Below are 21,383 nucleotides of genomic sequence, written 5' to 3' on the forward strand. Positions count from 1 at the left end.
AACATATAGCTTAATGTGACTAGTGTTCTTCCTTTTATTTCTTTCTCTATGGCAACCAATATGCTCTGCTCAGAAATGTTCCCCATCAAGGAAACAAATGATCTTCAGGGAGCAGCTCTATATGGCATCTGGTCCAATGGAGCACACGGAGTTAACCCCAGTCAGATGCCAGGCTGTAAACAAGGGGAGGAAACCCTAGTGATTCTCAGCCCCTCCCCAACTGACACCTCTGCCTCCTTCATTACAAACCACTGCACTGATTTAGCATCAACTGTTTCCAAATAAATTACCAATTCTAAATTGCAAGGTGTTCTGTATCCAAAAGTGCAGCATAATTCCAGACGTTTGACCCCCACCCCCACCCCACCCCCACCCACCCAAATGTGGCTTCCTTCAAAAGAACAAACCAAGACTATTTCACTAAAGTAAGACAATCACACTGGCCTGGACTGGGCATAGCTGTTTCTTTCTGCCATATTTATTCAAGTAAGTACACCTTTGAATTTTCCAAAAACTGAGGATAGTGATAAGGAGGGTTAGGTCTGACTGTCACAAATAGAAAACATGGGAAATCTGGTGCTTTGGATGCTGAAGCTCCAGAGTCCTTGGGGAGTGGAGAGCAGGATGTCCTGGTTAGTTTTGATTGATCACCCTCTTTCTGATGGGCTTTTACTACTGAGCCAGGAGCTGCAGCTCACCGCCTGCTCCCCAGTTGCAGCGTTAACCAGGGGTCCATTGACTTACTGCCTCTTCTCCCTCATTACTTCCTCCTCTCTAGCCCTCTACCCTCCGGTTACCAGGCCCCCTCCTCCACTGGACTCTACTGCTCCCCGGTCCTAATCCAGGCAGACTCACAATTCAGTAACCCCCACTAGCTACAGACCTCGGGCTTCTCCCTCTTCATCCTTGATTCTCTGGGGGAAAATTCCAAACAAGAAATATTTATACACTCCATGCGTACTAGGCACCTCTTTTCTGGGGTCTACCCCTCCCATAATCAACAATTAAAATCAATAGCACTTTCTCTCTCCCTCTCACCCAGAAGAGTAAAGCTCTTGCTGTGAGGGCCTTTGGAACCGGTCCACCTTTTTATGTATTATTTTAGCAACGTCAGATTCCTCTTGCTCACTCCCTCCGACACACTTTCCCTTCCCCTCTCCTCCCAAGCAATGAAAATAAAGCTTAGAAACCTACAAGAACATAAATAAATACACCAGAAAGGATGCAGAGGAAAAGGAGAAAGCAAAGAAAATGGGGGGAAAAAAACCACTTACCCAGCCAACTCCCAAGGTTAGACTTTTAAATACAAGGTTGTTGGTTTTTTGTTTTTGTTTTTGTTTTTTTTTAAAATAAGGTGCCTGGAGGGGTAGAGGAGAAGGAAGGCGTATTCTCTACTCTCCAGAACCGGCGCATCCTTAGCCTTCCCTTCACACTGACTCCTCTAAGCCCGGTCCTCACTAGTCTATTATTTTCAACAAAATATATGAAAATGTATGCAAATGAAAATCAGCACTAACTGTTCTCCCCTTGTTATATACTTTGGATTTTTTTTTTCCAGACAAAACAATCACACTCCGCAGAGGGAGGGGGCGGATGGGGTGGGGCGGGAGTGGGGGGGGGGAAGCTGGGGAGCGATTTGAGAACTAAGTATATGGAAAGGGGGGAAGGGGACAGACCTGGGAACAGAAGTGCGTTTCTGTTATTGAGGAGCAGAGCGTTTTGGGGGCTTCCCGAACGCGCACACCCTCCTTGCAAAGAGAGAAAGTGGATCTGTTTGCAAAGGCGCTATCCCGTTTCATCAGGCCACCTGAGACGGCTTTTGAAAGCGTGTACTGTGAGACTCATAGCAGTAATTTAGACAAAATCCTCACTGTATATTAATGAAAGGCGGCCCCATGGCTCTGTTCCTATCCTCCCCATTCAGTGTAAACAAAACCACGAGACTCTTTCGGTTTTTGAGCCGGATCCAAGCAAAATCGGCAGGAAAGGAAAACACGGGGTGCTGGCACCGACCATTCAAACGTCTGCACCTGGAGATCTCAGATTTATTCAATGAAATCTGTGTTCCATCTTTTATATATACATATACGCATACATAAATATAAAAAGGAACCTTTTGGAAAGGAGGGGAGAATCCGTTCTGTTTGGGGCTTTGGTTACTGCTGCCTTTTAGATCTGTTCCTACGATGGTATCTTTTCACCCCGGCAAGCAGGAGCTGGACCCAGTCCTACATAAATGCTTCGCGTCTACAGTTAATCTCGAGATCACGCCGAGGCTGCTGCTAAGCTGGAGAGCTCCTACAGTAGTAACTGAGTTCACCTAGAGCGAGCTCGGTAGAGAAATTATGCATGGGGGAGAAGGCAGGCCAGTTCTTTATATTCAAAGCACACTGGCCGCGGGGTTACGTTCTCGGCTGCAGCTCGGGCTGGGGACGGCAGGCTGCATGCAGGCCGGTACCCTGCAGCTGGGGGTGCGGGGTGCAAACACACGCACCCCCATTAAGAGTCGTGTTTTTATTGAATGTCCGAATTGGGTTAGTTCCTTGGAAATCCCCAAGGAAAATTTAATTTGCCCTTGTTTTGGTTGCCACTTTCTCTTTTTTCTTGGTTCGCTGAGGTTCCTCTGTGCGGCGTTTCCGCTTGGCCGCGTCCCCCACCCCCCCCACCCCACCCCCGTTCATCCTCTCACCCCCCTTCTCCCGCCTACCGGGCGCACTCCTCCTCCCGGCCCCCTTAACTCTTTCAGCTGGGTTGTGGCTGAGAAAGCACTTGTCGGTCACTGCCACCACGCAAACCTGAGACCTGAAGAAAGAGGAAAATAAAGCGCCCCCATGCCCAAGAATAGCAAGCGAGTAAAAACCCCACCACACACACACACACACACACACACACACACACACACACACACACACACCCGAGTCAGCAGTGGAGCGGGGGGAGGGCGCGGCTAGCGGACCGGAGCCCTTTGAGCAGGCTGCGGCAGTCACAGCATTCTGGGGTCGAATACACTTACGATGAATCTAGGGGGACCGTCGGGCTGATTGCCTTTCAAATACCTCGAGTGGCTTCGTTGACCGGCACCCTCCAAACTCACAAGGGCACGCACGCTACTTGCAAGAATCCCAGAGGAGGGTGGGAGGGAGGGAGGAAAAGGAGGGAGAAGGAGAGGGAGAGGGGTGGGGGAGAGCGAGCAGCCGCAGCAAGCGGTCCGTCTCGCACGCGCGGGCCCCGCGCTGGTACAGGGCTGCAGGTTTCCCAGATGATGGCATCCGAGAACTTAAACAAAGAGGGTCGCCGCCGGCGCGCGGCGGCTGCACAAAGTTGCAGTGGCGGATTTCCAAGAAGCTTGGCCACCGGAGCTCTGGGCGAAGCAAGCCTCCCTTTCCCACCTCCGGCAAGACGGAGATGGGGGCTCGCGCGCGAAGGGAAGAGGAAACTTTGAAACCATTGGGGACACATCTGTCTATAGGTATTAGCTTGAACCGTACATCCGTGGCGCGCGCTTTACAAATCTCTGGCGTGGGGTGGGGGTGCAACACAACGCAGTCTAGGTAGAATGGGTAGACTGCTATTTTTCGCGATTTTTTCCCCCTCTTCGTTTTCCTTCTAACCCCCCTTCTCCCCTCCACCCCCACCCCCGCCCTCTCCTTTTCTCTTCCCTTTCTCCCCAACCTCCCAGACCAATCGCGGAGGCAGGGAGCCGCGGAGGAAACGCAGACGTTTGGGCCGGACACTAAGAGTTAAGATGTGGCAGAGGGGCGGAGGGGGGGGCGGGGGCGGAGGGGAGGGGCGGGGAGGGGAAAGTGGCGCGGGGGAGGGAGGCTGGGGAACGACAGATTTCCAGCTTCTACGACGCTCTGCCTAAATTAAAAAGCAACCAATCGGAACGGCCGGAAGGGGGGCCGCGCGTCCTAAGCCAGTCATTCCAGGCCTGCCAATCACCCAGCAGGTAGCCAATCAGCGGGGGCCCTGGTGCTCGACTTCCTTGTATTTGGGAAAGTGTGGTGGTGGGTGCGCGCTTGCGGCGGAGGGTAAACATTCGACAGTCCCTGCTCTGAGAGGGAGGGACAGAGAGCGAACTGTCAGATCCTAGCGAGAGCGGGCGCTCGAGAGAGGGAGAGAGAGGGAGAGGGAAAGTGAGACAGGCAGAAAGAGAGAACCCGGGCGCAGAGCTAGCTCCGGCAGCAACTCTGCCCCGGCACGCCCGCGCCCGCCCGCCGTCGGGCACTCTAGGAGCGGTACAACGTGCCCACAGGAGTTGGTTGTGTATCAAGGATCCCCTGTATGCACACACACATCTCCATCTCCACCAATGCACTCTTCTTCTTCCTCCTTCTCCAGACAACTGCCGGGGAAAAAATAAAACACCAACCCCAACCTTCAGCAACAAGGTAACAGAGCAATTCGACCTTTTTTTTTTTTTTTTTCCTGTTCAATTTTTGCCTTGTTATATTTGTTTCCTAATTTCTGCCCAAAAGGAAAGATGTCGCACCAGACCGTGACTGTTGCGAGGAAAATGAAAAGGGACTCTTGTTTCAGAGACACCCAAGAGCTCCGGCAATAGCAACTTCAGAGAAATGCATCATCGCAAGAAGTTTTCCTAGGACAGGACAAAACTTGAAAGGAGAGGACCAGAGGGGGAGAAGAGGAGCCAGCCTCCCTACTCCGCAGACGCGAGCCGCCAGTACCACCACGCCTGTAAGGACCGGAAAAGTTTTACTATGCTAAGGGGAAACAGTGAAATGTGTTGCTGAAGAGGGGAGAGAAGCCAGCGGACCAGCAAGGAGCGGCCCGGTTGCTGGCCACCCACAATTTGGCCGAGGAAGAAAGGAACCGCTTCGTCCTTTGTTGTCTCTCGTGAAACCTTTGCTTAGCAGGTGGACAGAGCCCCGCGCCGCCGGGGCAGAGTCCACACCCGCCCCGAGGAGGACGAGGACAAGAGGAACAACCGGAGCCCCTGCGCCCGGAGAGAGCGCCCGAAGTACGGATCCCCGCCCCACTGGGCGAGCCTTGCTGGAGCCAGCCGATTGCTCCCGGCCAGGGGGGAGACCACGACCCCCCCTGAAGGGGCTGGCCACGGAGCTCACCCCGAGAAGCTATCCCCCCTCCCCAGGGCGCTGCTCCTGCTGCGGCTGCGGCGGCGGCGGCTGCTGCTGACCGAGGCCCGCCCGCGACCCCCGCGCCCTGCCGAGCGGCCTTGCAGCTGCAGCCCGGGCCGCGGCGGCGGCGGCGGCGGCGGGGGCGGAGGCGGAGGAGGAGGAGGAGGCGGCGGCGAAGGCGGCGGGCCGGCGGGGACCCGGGGCGGGGAGGAGGAGCGGGGGAGGAGGCGGGAGGCGGGGGGGCGCGGCGGCGGCGGCGGCGGCGGCGGCCGCGGCTGCTGCTGCGGCGGCGGCGGTGGTGGCGGCGGTGGGGTGGCGGGAGCGGAGCGGCATGGCCACGGCGGCTTCTAACCCCTACCTGCCGGGGAACAGCCTGCTCACGGCCGGCTCCATTGTGCACTCGGACGCGGCCGGGGCGGGCGGTGGCGGAGGGGGCGGCGGCGGCGGCGGGGCGGGGGCGGCGGCGGTGGCATGCAGCCCGGGAGCGCCGCTGTGACCTCGGGCGCCTACCGGGGGGACCCGTCCTCGGTCAAGATGGTCCAGAGCGACTTCATGCAGGGGCCATGGCCGCCAGCAACGGCGGCCATATGCTGAGCCACGCGCACCAGTGGGTCACCGCCCTGCCCCACGCTGCCGCCGCCGCCGCCGCTGCCGCCGCCGCCGCCGTGGAAGCCAGCTCGCCGTGGTCGGGCAGCGCGGTGGGCATGGCCGGCAGCCCACAGCAGCCGCCGCAGCCGCCGCCGCCGCCGCCGCAGGGCCCCGACGTGAAGGGTGGCGCTGGGCGCGAAGACCTGCACGCCGGCACCGCGCTGCACCACCGCGGGCCTCCGCATCTCGGGCCCCCGCCGCCGCCCCCGCACCAGGGCCACCCTGGGGGCTGGGGGGCCGCCGCCGCCGCCGCCGCTGCCGCCGCCGCCGCCGCAGCCGCCGCTCACCTCCCGTCCATGGCGGGGGGCCAGCAGCCGCCGCCGCAGAGTCTGCTCTACTCCCAGCCTGGAGGTTTCACGGTGAACGGCATGCTCAGCGCGCCCCCGGGACCCGGAGGCGGCGGCGGCGGCGCGGGCGGTGGAGCCCAGAGCCTCGTGCACCCGGGGCTAGTGCGCGGGGACACGCCCGAGCTGGCCGAGCATCACCACCACCATCACCACCACGCTCACCCGCACCCGCCGCACCCGCACCACGCGCAGGGACCCCCGCATCACGGCGGCGGCGGCGCGGGGCCGGGACTCAACAGCCACGACCCGCACTCGGACGAGGACACGCCGACGTCTGACGACCTGGAGCAGTTCGCCAAGCAGTTCAAGCAGCGGCGCATCAAGCTGGGCTTCACCCAGGCCGACGTGGGGCTGGCTCTGGGCACGCTCTACGGCAACGTGTTCTCGCAGACCACCATCTGTCGCTTCGAGGCCCTGCAGCTCAGTTTCAAGAACATGTGCAAGCTCAAGCCGCTGCTGAACAAGTGGCTGGAGGAGGCGGACTCGAGCACCGGCAGCCCCACGAGCATCGACAAGATCGCGGCCCAGGGCCGCAAGCGCAAGAAGCGGACCTCCATCGAGGTGAGCGTCAAAGGCGCGCTCGAGAGCCACTTCCTCAAGTGCCCTAAACCCTCGGCGCAGGAAATCACCAACCTGGCCGACAGCCTGCAGCTGGAAAAGGAGGTCGTGCGGGTCTGGTTCTGCAACCGGCGCCAAAAAGAGAAACGCATGACGCCCCCGGGCATCCAGCAGCAGACGCCGGACGATGTCTACTCGCAGGTGGGTACCGTGAGCGCTGACACACCGCCGCCGCACCACGGGCTGCAGACCAGCGTGCAGTGAAGGCCCCGGGGGGCGCGCAGCGCGAAGAGGGCCGCCGCCGCCACCTCCGCAGCCGCTGTCAGCACCGCCACGGTCGCCGCCGCCGCCGCCGCCGCCGCCGCCGCCAAGAACCGCCACTGCCGCTGCCGCTGCCGCCGCCGCCGCCGCCGCCGCCGCCGCCGCCGCTGCCGCCGCGCAGACCCAGCACCTGGCCCGGGCCAGTGCGTCTCGGCCGCCTCCCCTCCGCCCAAAGACAGGCGTGCCACGGCCCATAGGAGGGAGGAGAACGACTGGGGAGACACCGACCAAGGAGACTCTTTTTGAAGTCCAAGGATGGAGGGACCAAAAAAAAAAAAAAAATTAAAGCATAATAAATACCAAGACTGTTTTATATGCATATATAACAAACAAAACCGGAAGAAGAAGGAAAGGGGGCACCCGGGACATCTCGTTTATACTCTGGTGGTGTTTTGTTTCTGTTTTGAAAGAAGGTTGAAGATGCCTAACGCACCGAAACTGCACTCTTGAGGTACTGTCCACCCTGAGATGTCCTTCACGGCGTCGGTGGAGAACACCTGCTTCTTCCTCTCCTCTGAGACAAGAGAGACACCCCCCTCCCTTCCTTCCACTTCTTCCAAAAGGGCTGCCTAAAAGATCCATGGAAACTTTATTGGGAGCGACCTGAAAAGAAAGACGCACCGGGTTTCGTCCAGGTCTGACTCTACTCCAGGACAGTGTTTTTCTTGGCCATATTAAAGTCTTTGGGGAACAAATAAGTCAACTATGAAATGGGAAGGAAGGAGAAACAGAGTCTGGGGAGGGGCGGGGGAGAGTCACAATTTCTGAAGTTCACAGACTGAATAGGAAAGCCAAAAGAAAGCATCCTCGCAGTAACCTTGGAAATAAAAGCAGCAGCGCGAAAGAGCCCGGGCTGAACGAGGCTAAAGGCCAGGCGCATCCAGCTGCCAGTGAGGAGGGCACAGCAGCCAGGGCCAGGGCCCAGCCTATGAGACGGCCCAGAGAGGCCAGGCCACCGCCACCGAACCCGGGCTTTGCCGACTGCCACTCGGGGTGGACCCTGCCTAAAGATTCCACCGCTAATATTTTTTTTATTAACATTTTTTTATTTTTTATTTCTGGACTGACTCCGAATAAAAGGGTGTGGAAAGACAGCACCAGCCGCCGCACTTCCCTTGACTTCTGCCCTCAATCCGTTGCCAACTTTGATTGAATGGGTGCTGCGGATGTGATTATGTAATACTGCCATTTCCAAGCAGTGTTTTTGGTAGGTTTTAATAAACAGACTTTTCAAATGACGGCAATATAGAATCGTTAGATCCGTTGTTGATCTAAAAATATTTGCTTTATATTTTCATTAAATGACTTCTTTTAATATTTTATTCAGAATACTTATGAACTGCTGCAAAACGGTAATTTATTTTTCCCCAGATCTTGTATTACGTGTTTTTTTCAGACGAGCACAAATCAAAATGAAATGAAAATATGGACAGTTGTTAGGTAATAAGGGTATCTTTTGATGTGATCCTTTGATTGTAATTTAATTTGAGTAGTGATTCCGTAAGAGCTGATTGAGAAAATAAATTTGTTAGAATGAAATAGTCTGTGTCTGATGCATCAACACTGTGTGGGAAGAAAAGAGTTCTCTAGAAAATATTTTTTTACTAATGCAGATCCTTAAGTCATAGCATTGAGGGAGCAGAGCTTCCCCCACGCAAAGGTGTGTTTGGAAACCTCCACAGCAGGCTAGGGTTGCTGAAAACATCTGTGCTTTAGCAAGAGTGGTTGTTTGCTCCTTGCTGATCCATAAATCTCACAATATTTTCCTTGCTCTAAGTTCCGGTGTCTCTGGTGTTTTTACTGAGTGATCTATAACTACTAGCCATTTTCTTGAAGGTACCTGTTTTGAATTGCATAATTGAGCTAGCTGCATCACCACTGAAAATATAGCCACCTGGTCAATCATGGTAAATACAGCCCCTCATAGTTCAGCCTCTCTCTCTCTCTCACCCTCCAATACATCCCTGTTTCTTTTTTTCCCCGGAAGATCAATAGTTGCGAAGGATAGCTTATAAATCATTGAAGTATTTTGATATCAATTACTTCCCATTGATACCTATATGTGATTAAATTTCAGTTATTAAGCTTATGGTTGCTTTTCTTTTGTATTCTTTTCATGAAAGAAGTCAGTACAGAGCCCTGCTGGATTCTGTACTTCGATTGTGACCAGCTCAGACTCGGGGGCTCCCCATTTCTGTGGTTTGGTCCTCCGGAAGCATGATTCTTCATCTTCTATACCAGTGTTGAGGGCTTTAGCTTTTTAAGTCACTTTTTAGATAAGACCCTGCAGACTGGTCACATTTATCAAGTTAATATATCAGTATTTACAACATGGAAAAATGAAAATGTAGTGCCTCGGGGTGTGAGTGCTAAAGATGAGAAAGCCTCTGGCTGGTTGAGTCCCTGTGTATTGTATTTTTTTTTTTTTAAGTACTGAGGGAGTGAGAAAGCAGTGATTTTACGTGAGTTTCCCCCAATCTCACTCAGCTACCACTTACTTTTTGCCTAATTTTGTCACCTAATATAGACACACACACACACACACACACACACACACACACACACACACACACCTCCAATATAGATTCAGGGATTTAAAAATCCTGGGAAACTATGAGACTAAGGAACAGTTATTTTTCCCAGACAGACCCTGTAGCACAAACCAAGCCCAGCCAGATACCCATGTATTGGGTTGCATTATTTTAGGGATTAAATTGTACTAAAAAAAAAATCACAATCATTCTGATTTGTGAAATCTGAAAAAGGCCATATTTATTAAACGGTGGAGGGGGGCTGTCGATCAGAAGCTACATTTCACTTTCTTCTGTGTTCTTGTTTTCTGTTTCTCCTGCTACCATTATTGCCCTTCCCTAGGAACAACTTGGAGTGGGTGAGGGTCCTCATCATTTTTCTCTGGGTGTTGTTGTTGTTGTTGTTGTTGTTGTTGTTGTTTGAAGGACCATAAGGGTAAGCCAAGAAGGCCTGGCTGGAAACTGGGGATAGGGCAGGTTGTTTGTAGGTGGTGCACACCACTGGCTTGTGAGAGGAAGCTTGAAGGTTTGTTGTTTTTTTTCTGGAGGGGGGGTTGTTTTGTTTTCCTCCTGTAATAATGGTGCTTGATTAGATGGGGGAATGGGTCTATTTAAATTTTTAGGAGGTATCTACTTACTTGATTTAGCTGAGGACAAGGGAGCTAACATTAGATTTTTTTTTTACACCATTTTTTTTTTTATTAAGAAGTAACCTTTGCTGATTATTTTGGAAGAAGCCCTGATTGAGGGGTGAAGAAGCCGTACCAGCAAGGTAGCTTGTCTGTCATTTTGGCGTTTTGTAACATATGCTGGTGCTTACGCTTTCTTGTTTTCTTTCTTTCTTTTTTAAAAGTCAACCCTTTGAATGTATTTACAAAATGAACTTCACGGTTGAAACACAACAGAGAAGATATAAAGTGAGAGATTTTTGTGCTAAGGCTCATATTGTTACACATGTAAATAATGAAAATATTGTTACGTACCACCAGATCTTTTTAATGAATTTGGTCATTGTGTTCTTTTGCAGCACAAGCGTCTTGTGCTTCGTAAACTGCCCATTTGTCGCCTGCCTCCATTTCAGCCCATCCCTCCCCTCCCCTTCCAATCCAAAGGAAAGGGACAAAGTTCTGTCCCATCAGCCTGGCTAGTTTCAAACTAGGCCCATTTGTACTTTACAGTAGACTGCGGCTCTTGAGCCATTATCCAAGCCTTGATCACCTCATCCACCCAGTCATCCTCCCCTGACAATTCTGTCCAATAAATAATTCAAGTTGTATTTAAAAATATAAGTCACATTGCTGTTATTGCTCTGCATTTTTTCCTCCTTAGTATTATTAGCCAAGGATTATTTCTCTTTTTTCTAAAAAAAAAAAAAAAAAAAAATAGAAGTGTCCATTATTGATCTTAGAGATTCCCTTTGCTTCCCCGTGGCCTCCAGTGTTTGCTCATTACCATGCTCATGATCTGTTTTGTATGAATGGTTTTCAACATTCAGAGAATAATTGATTCTTATATCAAATGCAGTATATACTCTTCATAGTTTTATCAATGAGTGTAATATTTTAAATAATTTTAACAATTAAATTTGCTTTTTAAATTATATATTTGTAAAGTATTTATCCTGTTGGAAACAACAATATATTGTTGTATTTATTCGTTTATTTTTGTAATAAATGATCAACGTCTTCAAGCTAAATCAAAAATGACACTTTTATATATCTATACAAAATGCATTTAAAGAGATGGGCATATTTGCACCAATTTGTATGTAAATAGAATAAGAGCCATCAATAACTTGTAGCTTTCAGAACTAAATTGAAGGAAGAAACGTTCTCTCCACATGGAGTTTAGTTTGCCCAAGTTCCAGGGTAATTAATCAACTCTAAAATAAAAGCAACAGGTATTGGCACTAGATACAAGTCTTGAAATTAGTTATTTAGGATGTGGGCCTGCTCCCCCCGCCCCCTTAAAATGGAAAGCTGTTAAAGAACATTGTTCTTTCCCCCGAAGTGCACAAGGCTGGCTGTACGGATCAGACGCTGATAAAACCCCAACATCTGGCTGTGCTTGTATTTCTGCGTTGGGGAAGGGAAGAGAAAGGCAGGCGAGAGTCTTCCAGTGACCCCGAGCAGGTGATAAGAGTGAAAAAAAGTAGTGCTAGGCTTAACCACAACAACCCAAATGTTTAGACCCTTTTAAACCCACCGAGGGTGGAGCCCCCCTTCTCCGGTCCCGCTACAGAGGACAGAAGTAATGAGTGCAGGTGTTGTTAGCAGTGGTGCGTGAGAGAGTTGGGGGGCCCTGGCTTCACTGGACCAGCCAGAGAGCTCTTGGCTTTCGGTTGCTTTGCTTGGATGGCCATTTCAATTCCTCGGGGTTCTTAGTCCCAGGGCCTGAAGGTCACCCATGTGACCTCTTGGCTGCGGGAGCCCCAGGATAGGCTTGATCTTGATTTCAATAAGGAAATCAGAGGGCTCTGTGTTTACCTCCTGAACTTTCCAGCCTAGGGAAGGAAATAGCGAGGAGTCTGGAAGAGCAGGGGGTGGGGGGAGGCGGAGATAGCAAGAGGGGTACTTGTGTAATCAGATTCTTTGATTTTGTTAGCCTGGCTCATGGCCTATTAATTAGATTACTCTCTCTTTCATTCTTGATTTCACATCCGTGTTTGTTCCTGTATCCTAAAATGTGGGCGCGAACTTGGCGAGCAGGAGTCTATGATGTCACTGCCGGCCAGCGGCGGCGGCCTGGCCTTCTGGTGGGCTGTGGGCTGTGGGCTGCGCTCTTGATGAGCCCGCTTTTCCTCGAGGAAGAGTGGGCTCTGGAAGTGACCTCAGAGGGGTCTGGGAAGAGGGCAACAGGCAGTCTCCTGGCCGCTCCTCTCTCTCTCTCTCTCTCTCTCTCTCTCTCTCTCTCTGTGTGTGTGTGTGTCCGCGCGCGCGTGTACACGCGAGCAAAGGGAAGGGATGGGAAAATTCATAGTCAGGTCTGGACTGGGAAGCCCTAGGGAAACTGACGACTCAGCCAGGTGAAGGCTTGCCTCAGGTGAAAACCAGCGAGCACCGCAGGCGAGCGGGAGGGGCCGAGGCAGCTGGCAGCCAAAAGCCCGCTTCTCTCCCAGAGGGAGGGCCGCGCTGGACGCCGAGGTGGGGTGGTGGCAGTGCCCGCCGGGCGGCCCAGACCAGGCTCGGCCCAGCTAGGCCCCGGTAGTCAAACCGTGGCAGCTGCTGCGGGTCCCACAAGTTGCTCTCCTCCTGGAGACCATTCAGCAAAAAACGCAGGATCCTTTCTCAAAGATTTAAATTTCGCGGATGAATTACCATACACCGGTTGCTTAGCAACTAAATTCAAGCCGGGCTAAGAATATGCAAGCTTTTTGTATTCTCATTAATAAAAATGCCACTCTGACACAGCAACCCGACTTTGGATCACTGCAACTTCTGTAAAAGCCGTAGGAGAATACAAACCGATCCTGCCATTTAATTACAGATCAAAATGGCTTGAGACGTGATGTTTTGTTCATCTATCTTCCTAAAAGCGATGTAAAAAATAACGGCTTTCAAGAACAGTAGTAAATTTTCTTCTTCTTCTTTTTTTTTAAATGGAGTTGTCTGTCGAGGTTACTGATAAGTGTCAACTGAAACCTTTTGAAATGTCCCCTTTCATCCACATTTCTACTCTTTTCTCTAGTTCTTCCCCAACTCAGTACTATTATTGCTATTGTGGAGATCCTCAGGCCTTGGGCACCTTCGAGACCCGTGGCAGTTGAGGAAGTAATCCACAAGCCCCCTGGCTAGAGGAAGCCTGAGAAAAAGAGAGGGCAGGCAGGAAAAGTTCTTGAAGTTTCCCTGAAAGGCTGGAGAAGTTGTTGAAGGCTCTGACGGCCTAAGTTTGGAGGTCTGGCTATCACTTTTTGTCAGGCGTGTGGGGATTAAAGCAGAAACGCCTGTTGTTCTTGGATTTTCTGTTCTGGGGTCGTGAGTCCGCCTCCTGCTCTCTCGATAGAGGGGTCGAATTCAGGGCCTCGCTGACCCGAACTTTCCCAGAAATCCTCCTCCCTGGTGCTCGGGAGCCCTGGATCCTGGGGCCCCTGACAAAGTAAAGACTCTTGACCCCCTGGGTCTTCAAAGACTGTGGCCCAGGCCTCGGACTAGAGCCTGAGATTTATTGTATTCAAGGGGCAAACTTTGTGCCTCTCCCAAAGGATGCTTTGCTTCAGGACAGGGGTTCAAACGACTTCTTTTGCAACATTCCAAAAGTGGAGGGCGAAGCTGTCAGAGCAGAATGACCTTGTGCAGGCAGGTCGTGTTGTTTGGGAGTGTATGAGAGACTTGGCTGTTGGGACTGTGGAGCAGCGGGGGGTCAGGGCTGGATGCTTTGTGGAAGTTTTGGGCCGTTGGGGCCCTTGCAGGCCTTTCTCAGCATGGAGTTCTTGAGTAGCCCTGGACACTTGGACCAGGCCTTGGCTTGCTTCTCTTGGGCCACAAGGACGCCAAAGTGGCCAGCCTGTTGCTAGATCCTGTGTGTGATTGATCACCTGAAGGGGCTCTCAGCTCGGACACTAGGGAGCCCCAGGCCTACCATACCCGATATCTTCTGCGGGCTTGCGCACTGACAGAATACCAATCGCTAGTGTGCACCCAATGTCTCACCAGGGAAGGCGCCTGCTGACTTTGCTTCGAAGCTCACAAAATGTGAGGGGCCTTAGCTTTAGATAAAACAGTGGCGAATGTGACCCACCCTCACTCCCACTCCCCCACCCCCCACCCCCCCACCCCCCCACCCCCGCACGCTACACACACACACACACACACACACACACACACACACACACACAAAGGCTCTGGTAATATTCCCAGAGAACCAGCCCCCTGCAGCCCTTAAAATTTTGCAAACTGGAAACTAGAGAAGTGGCATGTCCCCAGGTCATCCCAGCAAGCAGAAATAGGGAACCTGGCAACTGACTAGATGCAGCCCGGGACTTAGGGGAAGCAAAAGGGGAAATGAGTTATACCCTCTCTTCTTGGATGTGTTAACAGCTCCCTTTTTTCCCCCCTTTGAATTAAAAAAACACACACACACACACACACACACATAATAAACAGTGAGCTGTTTATTTAGAAATATAGTTTCCCCTAGACCAGCCAGAGTCTGTATGTAAGCCACTAATGGACCTCGGTAATTTCCCTTCTGCTTTGGAAACATTGTTAGCTTTTTTAAAAGAAGGGGAAAGTGTACCTGTTTCTTGAAAACAAGTAGCGAGTTGCTGTCTGTGGACCCATTAAGGACGACTATGAAATAACCTTCTAATACATGAGAAGAGTCTTGCTTTCTCTTTGACTCTCTGGTTGTGTGTTAGGCCTCAGCGGTGTGGCCCAGTGGGGGATAGGAGGTGACAGTGACCCTCTGCACGTGCGTTTTGCATGGGAACACAACGGGAAATTTACAGAACTGGAATTGGCTATGAGTACAGGGGTGGGGGAAAGATCTCTGTAAAACTCAGTTTCCAGAGCTTGGGGGCCGGTCTATGGGACGCCTCCTTCTTACAGGGGGGATCAGGAAGCAGTTGTGGCTGTGTCACTTACTTGGGGCACAAGACTGATCTTCTTAATTCCGTCTTTCCTCCAAGTGCACCCATCCCCCTACCCTATGGTGAGAACAGTCCAGGCGAAGGCAAATCAAGTGTAAATCGTCCACACAACTCAGTGACTAGGAAGTAAAGCACAGAACACATCTGAACTGTGGCTGTGGGTCTGTAAGTTCCTAACATTAGACAACTCACAAGGTGCAAGTGACGGGACAGACAGACACTGCATGAGGGAAGCGTAGACATCTTTTAATTATTAATATTATTTTTTAATGAACAAGAATAACTTTTGCTGAAGCACTTCCATGAGCTCAGGCAGGAGTTGTGCCTTCCAGGACTGGCTCTCAGCAGAAGGTGGACCCCGCATCATTGGCTTGAACTTGGCACACTGAAACAAGATAGATACTGGTTTCCAAAGGCTCTCGTGTCAGCACTGAAATAAAAAAGGGTCAGATCGCCTCATTCCACCCAGGCCAGACACAGTGCTCATCTCTATGAGTAAGAAGCCAAGCTGGCATGCTCTAAGGACTCCTATAATGGGCTGGCACAGAAGGGGTTAGCTTTCCATGTATGTTTTTAAGTCTGAACACCCCCCCCCACACACACACACACAGCTAAAGAAAAACTCAATAGATCTCATCAGAAAGTGGACCAGCACCTCAAAACTAGCACAAGCAAAACAAACGTGTGAGTGGCTTGGCCTCGAGACTCTCCTGACTCACAATGGCAAAAAGGCCAGTCGGCAAACAAAATAGAATCATTTTTAATGGACACTTTTAGGGAGAGGGGTCTTTCAAATTTTAAAATTGCACCAGCAAGTCTAATTTCTATGTTGTATCCCCTGAAGATTTCTACCCAAAAGAGCTTTTAAAAATTCTCAACCCCGAGAGAAAGACCTTTAACCTCTTCCAAGAGCTATTTAATAGCTGTCCCATGTGTTTTTTGTTTTCTGCGGTGATGAGAATACAGGACCTTGCAAATGCTAGGTGAGCACTGTAAGGTGGAGTCAGCTTTGAGGTGTGTGTGTGTGTGTGTGTGTGTGTGTGTGGTGTGTGTATGTGTGTGTGTGTTGGGGCTGGGTGGGGGTGGTTCCTTTAAGCGCTTTACCTCTGAGGTGAATCACCAGCCCTTGTCCTTGCCGCTTTTAACAAGAGAGGTGTGTGTAGCTAGCTGTCAGCCTCGACTCTTCAGTCTTGGGGGAGCAGAGGTAGTAGGCACCCAAAGGCACTGACTGAGCAGCTAACATCTGAAACCGGCTTTCTGCTTCTCAAAGAGGAGGAGCTGGCAAGGTCAGCAGTAGTTACCGTGGATCTGCCCCTCCCCACCCCCACCCCCCACCCCCACCCCGCCCCGGCTCTCCTGGGGAGTCTCAAAGAGGATGCCTGCAGAGGAGCCCTGCAAAAGAGAAATCACTTACCTCAACCCTTTGTTCTGGAGTGTGAGCCAGGGCATCAGAGAGAAACAAAAGCCCCCAGAGAATGAGGCCTCCACTTCGTTCGTATCTCCCCAACCAACCCTTGCCAGGAAACCCAAGCTGGTTGACTGGGGGCAGAAATAAATAAATAAACGGTAACTTGAGGGGTCCCAATGTGAATGCCTTACCTTACAGATCCACCATCTGCAGGGAGAGGTACACACACTTGATTTTCTCCAAGTGACTGTGTGTATGTGTGCAGATAGAAGGGCCTGGAAAAGAAACAGGAAGACAACTGGAATAGGAAGGCTTGGGGTGGGGTGGGGTAGCTATATAGAACACTGTGCATGCAAGCTGGTGTGTATGTAAACAGTCTGTGTGCCAGAGCACCCTTCAGGGATCCTGCTTAAAGCTGTACCTTGGCTAAAGAGGATGTGTATACTTATGGCGACTGAGTGCAAAGCAACTGTACCCACAAATCCTGCAACCTGGCTGCTGTTGGGCAAGCGCAAGCCAGGTAGTGCAGAGCTTGGCATCCTCAATCAGCTCTTTCTGTCACGATCCTTACCCGAGGAGGTCAGGTGTCTTCCTCCCTTTTGAACCCTGTGTCAATCTCACGTGTCTCTGACGTGCTAGGATGGCGTACGTACGTCTTGGCCAGGTTACTGGGCCATAATGTGCAGCAACATCGGGAGGTCATTTTCGGAATGCCTGCTTTGTGGGGATGGGGGTGGAGGGCCCTGTCCCAAAGGCCATACGAACCATGTTCATCTGCCCAGACCCGGGGGAGAGATTTTTAAGGAAGGAGCCAGCATTTGGTAGGAAGCTATCTGTAGCAGGCAGTGGATCCCAGGGAAATTCTTCTCTGCAGGGGTAGGGAAAGATGGTGAGGGGCCTGTAAGAGCTGCTGAAGGCTTGCTCTAACAAAGCTGTAACAAAGGCTCCCTGCAAACCCACTATCAAGGCTCTTTCAAAAGCCACACACCTAGCAGGCCTGTCCCCAGCTCCCAGGATACAGAGCAGATTGATTATTCTGAGAGGGGGAAGATGTCAATGATGTGTGGCTAGCTACCCAGGGGCCCAGCCTAAGAACCCCGTTATTCCACAAGCCTCTAGGGGCTTGGGTGCATGATTGTGCTTGGGCCTTTGGGGACTTATTTCTAGTTGATCTCCCAGACAGCTCAGCAAGGCTGTGAGGCCCAAGCCCCACGGAGAAACGTGACTTACTCTTGGTTGTCTGAGAGTTGCAGTGTGACTTGGAGAAGCAAGCCTCCCTGCTGAGTAAGAGGAGGAAGGCTCACAAATGGAGAAGGCTCTTTGGATTAGGTGGGTGTCTGAGTCAGTGTGGCCTGTGAAAGGAAAGAGCGGGCTGCTGTAGAAGAGAGGTCATCCCCACCCCCACCCCCCCACCCCCGTAACCATGAGGTGGGACCCACAGAGACTAGGTAGGCATCTCTAAGCCGTCAAGCCCATGACTTGGTCGTTGCTTTAGCACCGAGAGTCTTTCAGGATTGGAATCTACACAGTGCAGGTGAGGGAAAAAGAGAAAGAAACAATCACAACAAACTACCTTAAAGACCATAGCTTTACGTCCCCACACTGAAGCTCCAGGGGCAGCTCCCACACTCCCCTCCAAGTCAGTGGTAGCAGCATCACTTCAGGAATTACAGGTTGGAACTCAGTGCACAACAAACGAAACAATGGTAAGTCCAGAGCCGGGAGTTCAGGGCCAGGAGCAGGTACAAAAACTCCTGAGATGTTACTCCTGCCACGACAGGGCAGGGGGTGAGGACACAACTTTAGGAAGAGGTTTGACAAGTGCGTGTGAGGTATGGCCAGTGACTGTGACTCCCCCTTTTAGAAAAGGTGTCTCCTTTCCTAACTCAACCCAAACAGAAGCTCAGAGAGATTGACATAGATAGACCTCCTGTCCAGCCGAGCCTCCCAGCTCCCCTGAGGTACAGAGAGGAGCCCCATCCCCCAAACTAACCCTCATGACTCCTCACCCCCTTTCCCTTCTCCTCACAGGCCGGGGCTGCTCTGGGCCACCCCAGGAATGGCCTCAGGAGGATTTTCTAGAAATTTCTGCCAGTGAGAAAGTCTTGGTGAGGTTTCAGGAGGCAGTGAGTGATACAGCACTCCACCCTTGGCTATATCCAAATACAAGTGAGATGCCTTTTGGTAGATCAGCCCAGTGTGGTTCATGAAACTTAATGTGTCTATGCCTTGTCAAATTTTCTAGCCAAAATGAATAGAAAAAAAATGTAAAGATCTTACATGCGGAGTTTTCATATAAAGACCCAGGTGAGGACAGGGACAGAGGCACTAGCTGCAAACAGGATCAAATGAGCCCTCCTAAAATGCAACCTCTTGCCACAAAAAAAGAGATGAAGCTGGCTCTGGTTGCCTGTATGAGACCCTGATAAAAGTAGATGGGTTCTAGCTAGGGAAAATCTTTAAAGCTGCAGAGTTTTGTTTTTGTTTTGTTTTTTTTCTTAGGAAACATATACTTGGGTTGCTGGGAACAGGCCAGCCTCCTCCTAGCTTACCTCGCATCCTGAACAACTTATAAGGGCCACCTATGAGGATGCTAAGGATGCTAAGGATGCCATAGTAATGGATAAGTTTTCTGATCCTAAAGAGACTTAATCTGAATGATGGGGGCTCTCCCTTCCTTTCCTGTCTATTTTGAAAGCTTACAAGTTGGAGAAACCCCAGGTTCTTCCACCAGGTGTCTTGAGAGGCAGGTCCGTTCAGAGCCCAGTGCTGTGGATCTCTTTGGATAGGGGCTAGGGGCGCGGGGGGGGGGGGAGCAAGTGTAAGGACCTGTTTAGTGAGAGCCCTGGTCTTTCTTCTACCACGGAATCCTACAACTCTCAGAACAAGTGGATTAGACCACAGAGCCATCCTACCTGGGGAACGTTATTCCCTCTCTCTATCAGCAGGATTTCCTGGTCTCCAATTTATCCGCAGCTACCCTATTTCCAGAAAAGGCAACTGACTGCTTTTTTTTTTTTTTTTTTTTTTTTTTTTTTAAATTTCCCTGTTCCCAAGCCCTGCCCCACTCCACCACGGACTTGGTAGGAAAGCTCTAGAGCCACGAGGAGTCCTGCCTCTTGTTCACTCTTGGCAGGGAATTTGTTCCCAGGACACTTAGGAACAGAGGACATTTGCTTCTGACCTGGATGCTCTCTTGTTAAGTTGTGCCCCTGGGATGAGCAGACCACTGAAAGCAACACTAGTTATACTTTCAGGACCCCACTCAGAGTGCCTACAGCCTAAGGTAGGCAAAAAAGGGGGGGTTGTCCATGGGGAACCACTGAAGAGAAAATGCCAAGGACTATCCCATTCAAAAGACGGTTCGGTTTCAGGACCCTCTGGCTAGCTAAAGAGGAAGAGAATCCCATGCCATGCTCTTACCTGTTGAGGACACTGTCCTTCCCTGCAGCATTTCTTGGCCATCCCACCATGAGTGACACCCCACTGCCGGGCAATTAACTCTGACATAACAGAAGTATGGAGGGGGTCCATGGGCTTCACAGACGGGGAAGAGGCCACCCAGTGCTCCGAAATAATCAAAAGCTTTAGTGCTGCTGAGCAGAGGACCTGCTAATCCCAAGCAGGTCAAGTGTGGGCCACACAGCCTATGTCCATACCACCCTGGCAGGTACATCAGAACCAGATGCATGCTGGTGCTATGGGCTTCCACCCAGGGGCTGAGGAGCTGGGCAGATGTGTTGAGCAAGACAGGCTTCAATCTCATTGCCCCCAACACTCCCAATGCTCTAGAAAGCCAGGGTGCGAGCAGAGGTACATCCCAAGATAAACTGCCCCCTCCAACCGCTCAACTGCTCAGCTCACCTGCTTCCTAGAGGTAGAAGGACCTTTAGAAGTCGCCCCCCATCTTTTTTCTTACTGTGGACTCAATTTAATTTCCTCCTTTGCTCCATGCCTCCCTTACACACAACGGAGCATGGATTTCCACTTGGGGGTAACAAGAAGCTGGCAAAGAGAAGTGCCAGATGGCCTCCTGGAAGAAGCAGGCCCAGCCACACAGTAGCCTCACAACTGATAAACTCCTGACACTTTCCCATCTTCAGACAGCCACAACGATCCTTACCTATGACTCACCAAAAGCCATTTCCACCCACGAGCAAAGAGGAACACTAAAAACATAGCACCAATTCTTTATTTTCTTCTTTGCTGTTTAGTTTCAGCATCTTTCACTCTCTCTCCTTCTCCCCACCCCCACCCCGGCAGGAATAACCCCAGCTGAAGTAGAAATAAAAACAACTTGTTCTTTTAAATGGCCTCCGGTTTTCACCATAACCAGACTGCTGGAAGAGAGTGTACCCTCACCTTGCCCCAATTCCACTTCCCAACCAAGTCGGTTGTAACCACCACCATCAATTACACTCTGCATAACTTGACAGAACTCGAGAAGACTCCAACCGCGTCACATTATTTTAGCAGATGTTCAGCAAACGAAGTTTGACGTGTCGAAAGACAAACGAGTGGCAGGGACATTACCGACGCGGAATATACCAACCAACTCCTTAGAAACGCTCATCTTCTAGACCTTCTTACTAACCTTTCCATGAGGCGCCGCGGGTCTACGATGTCGCGCACACAGATGATGTAAAAATCTTAGGCAGCCGATTTTAGAGTATTGCGGGCCATTAGGTAGCTCTGACCGAGTTTTGGAAAGTTCCAATGCCTATAACCATAAGTAACTATTAAGGGTCGTTAATAAGGCAGTCAATTGGCTATTGCACTCTTTGTTGCTGGTTGGCTTAGGCCCGGCGGGCGGGCCGCCGCGGGGTGGGCCACCGGCCTTTAAAAATCAACTATATCTTTCTCCCCCAACGCGGGGCCAATACT

The 21,383-nt window shown here is 51.4% G+C and overlaps 1 protein-coding gene and 2 long non-coding RNA genes across 11 annotated transcripts in view; 1 reads left to right on the plus strand and 2 right to left on the minus strand.

The window, feature by feature from the left end:
• LOC114690822 overlaps positions 1-2,976 on the minus strand; it is a 48,396-nt gene extending 45,420 nt beyond the window's left edge. The window contains exon 1 of one of the 3 annotated variants that reach the window (XR_005090069.1): positions 2,708-2,976. This is a non-coding gene — a long non-coding RNA (uncharacterized LOC114690822). Of the gene's footprint in view, positions 1-1,274; positions 1,507-2,707 lie in introns of those variants that run through there. The other 2 variants (XR_003734128.2, XR_003734127.2) reach the window with 2 other exon arrangements.
• Positions 2,977-5,382: 2,406 nt separating this feature from the next.
• Positions 5,383-7,005, plus strand: Pou3f3 (POU class 3 homeobox 3). The gene is given in 3 exon segments (XM_028865804.2): positions 5,383-5,548; positions 5,551-5,658; positions 5,661-7,005. Coding segments are annotated over 3 exon segments (1,482 nt in total). The 5' UTR covers positions 5,383-5,430; the 3' UTR covers positions 6,917-7,005.
• An 8,311-nt stretch (positions 7,006-15,316) lies between these two features.
• Positions 15,317-20,939, minus strand: LOC114690823. Of its 7 annotated transcripts, none has more exons than XR_005090097.1 (7): positions 18,073-20,939; positions 17,730-17,851; positions 17,071-17,367; positions 16,691-16,774; positions 16,506-16,519; positions 16,196-16,369; positions 15,317-15,476 (listed from the first exon to the last, which is right to left on the minus strand). It is a non-coding gene; the product is annotated as an uncharacterized LOC114690823 (long non-coding RNA). The 7 variants fall into 7 exon arrangements; XR_005090101.1 differs by lacking the exon at positions 18,073-20,939 and adding an exon at positions 17,939-18,066 and having other exon boundaries at positions 17,265-17,367; XR_005090099.1 differs by lacking the exon at positions 18,073-20,939 and adding an exon at positions 17,939-18,066 and having other exon boundaries at positions 16,196-16,351.
• Positions 20,940-21,383: the final 444 nt, after the last annotated feature.

This window comes from Peromyscus leucopus, chromosome 16_21 (assembly GCF_004664715.2).
Source record: "Peromyscus leucopus breed LL Stock chromosome 16_21, UCI_PerLeu_2.1, whole genome shotgun sequence".
NCBI classification, from domain to species: domain Eukaryota; kingdom Metazoa; phylum Chordata; class Mammalia; order Rodentia; family Cricetidae; genus Peromyscus; species Peromyscus leucopus.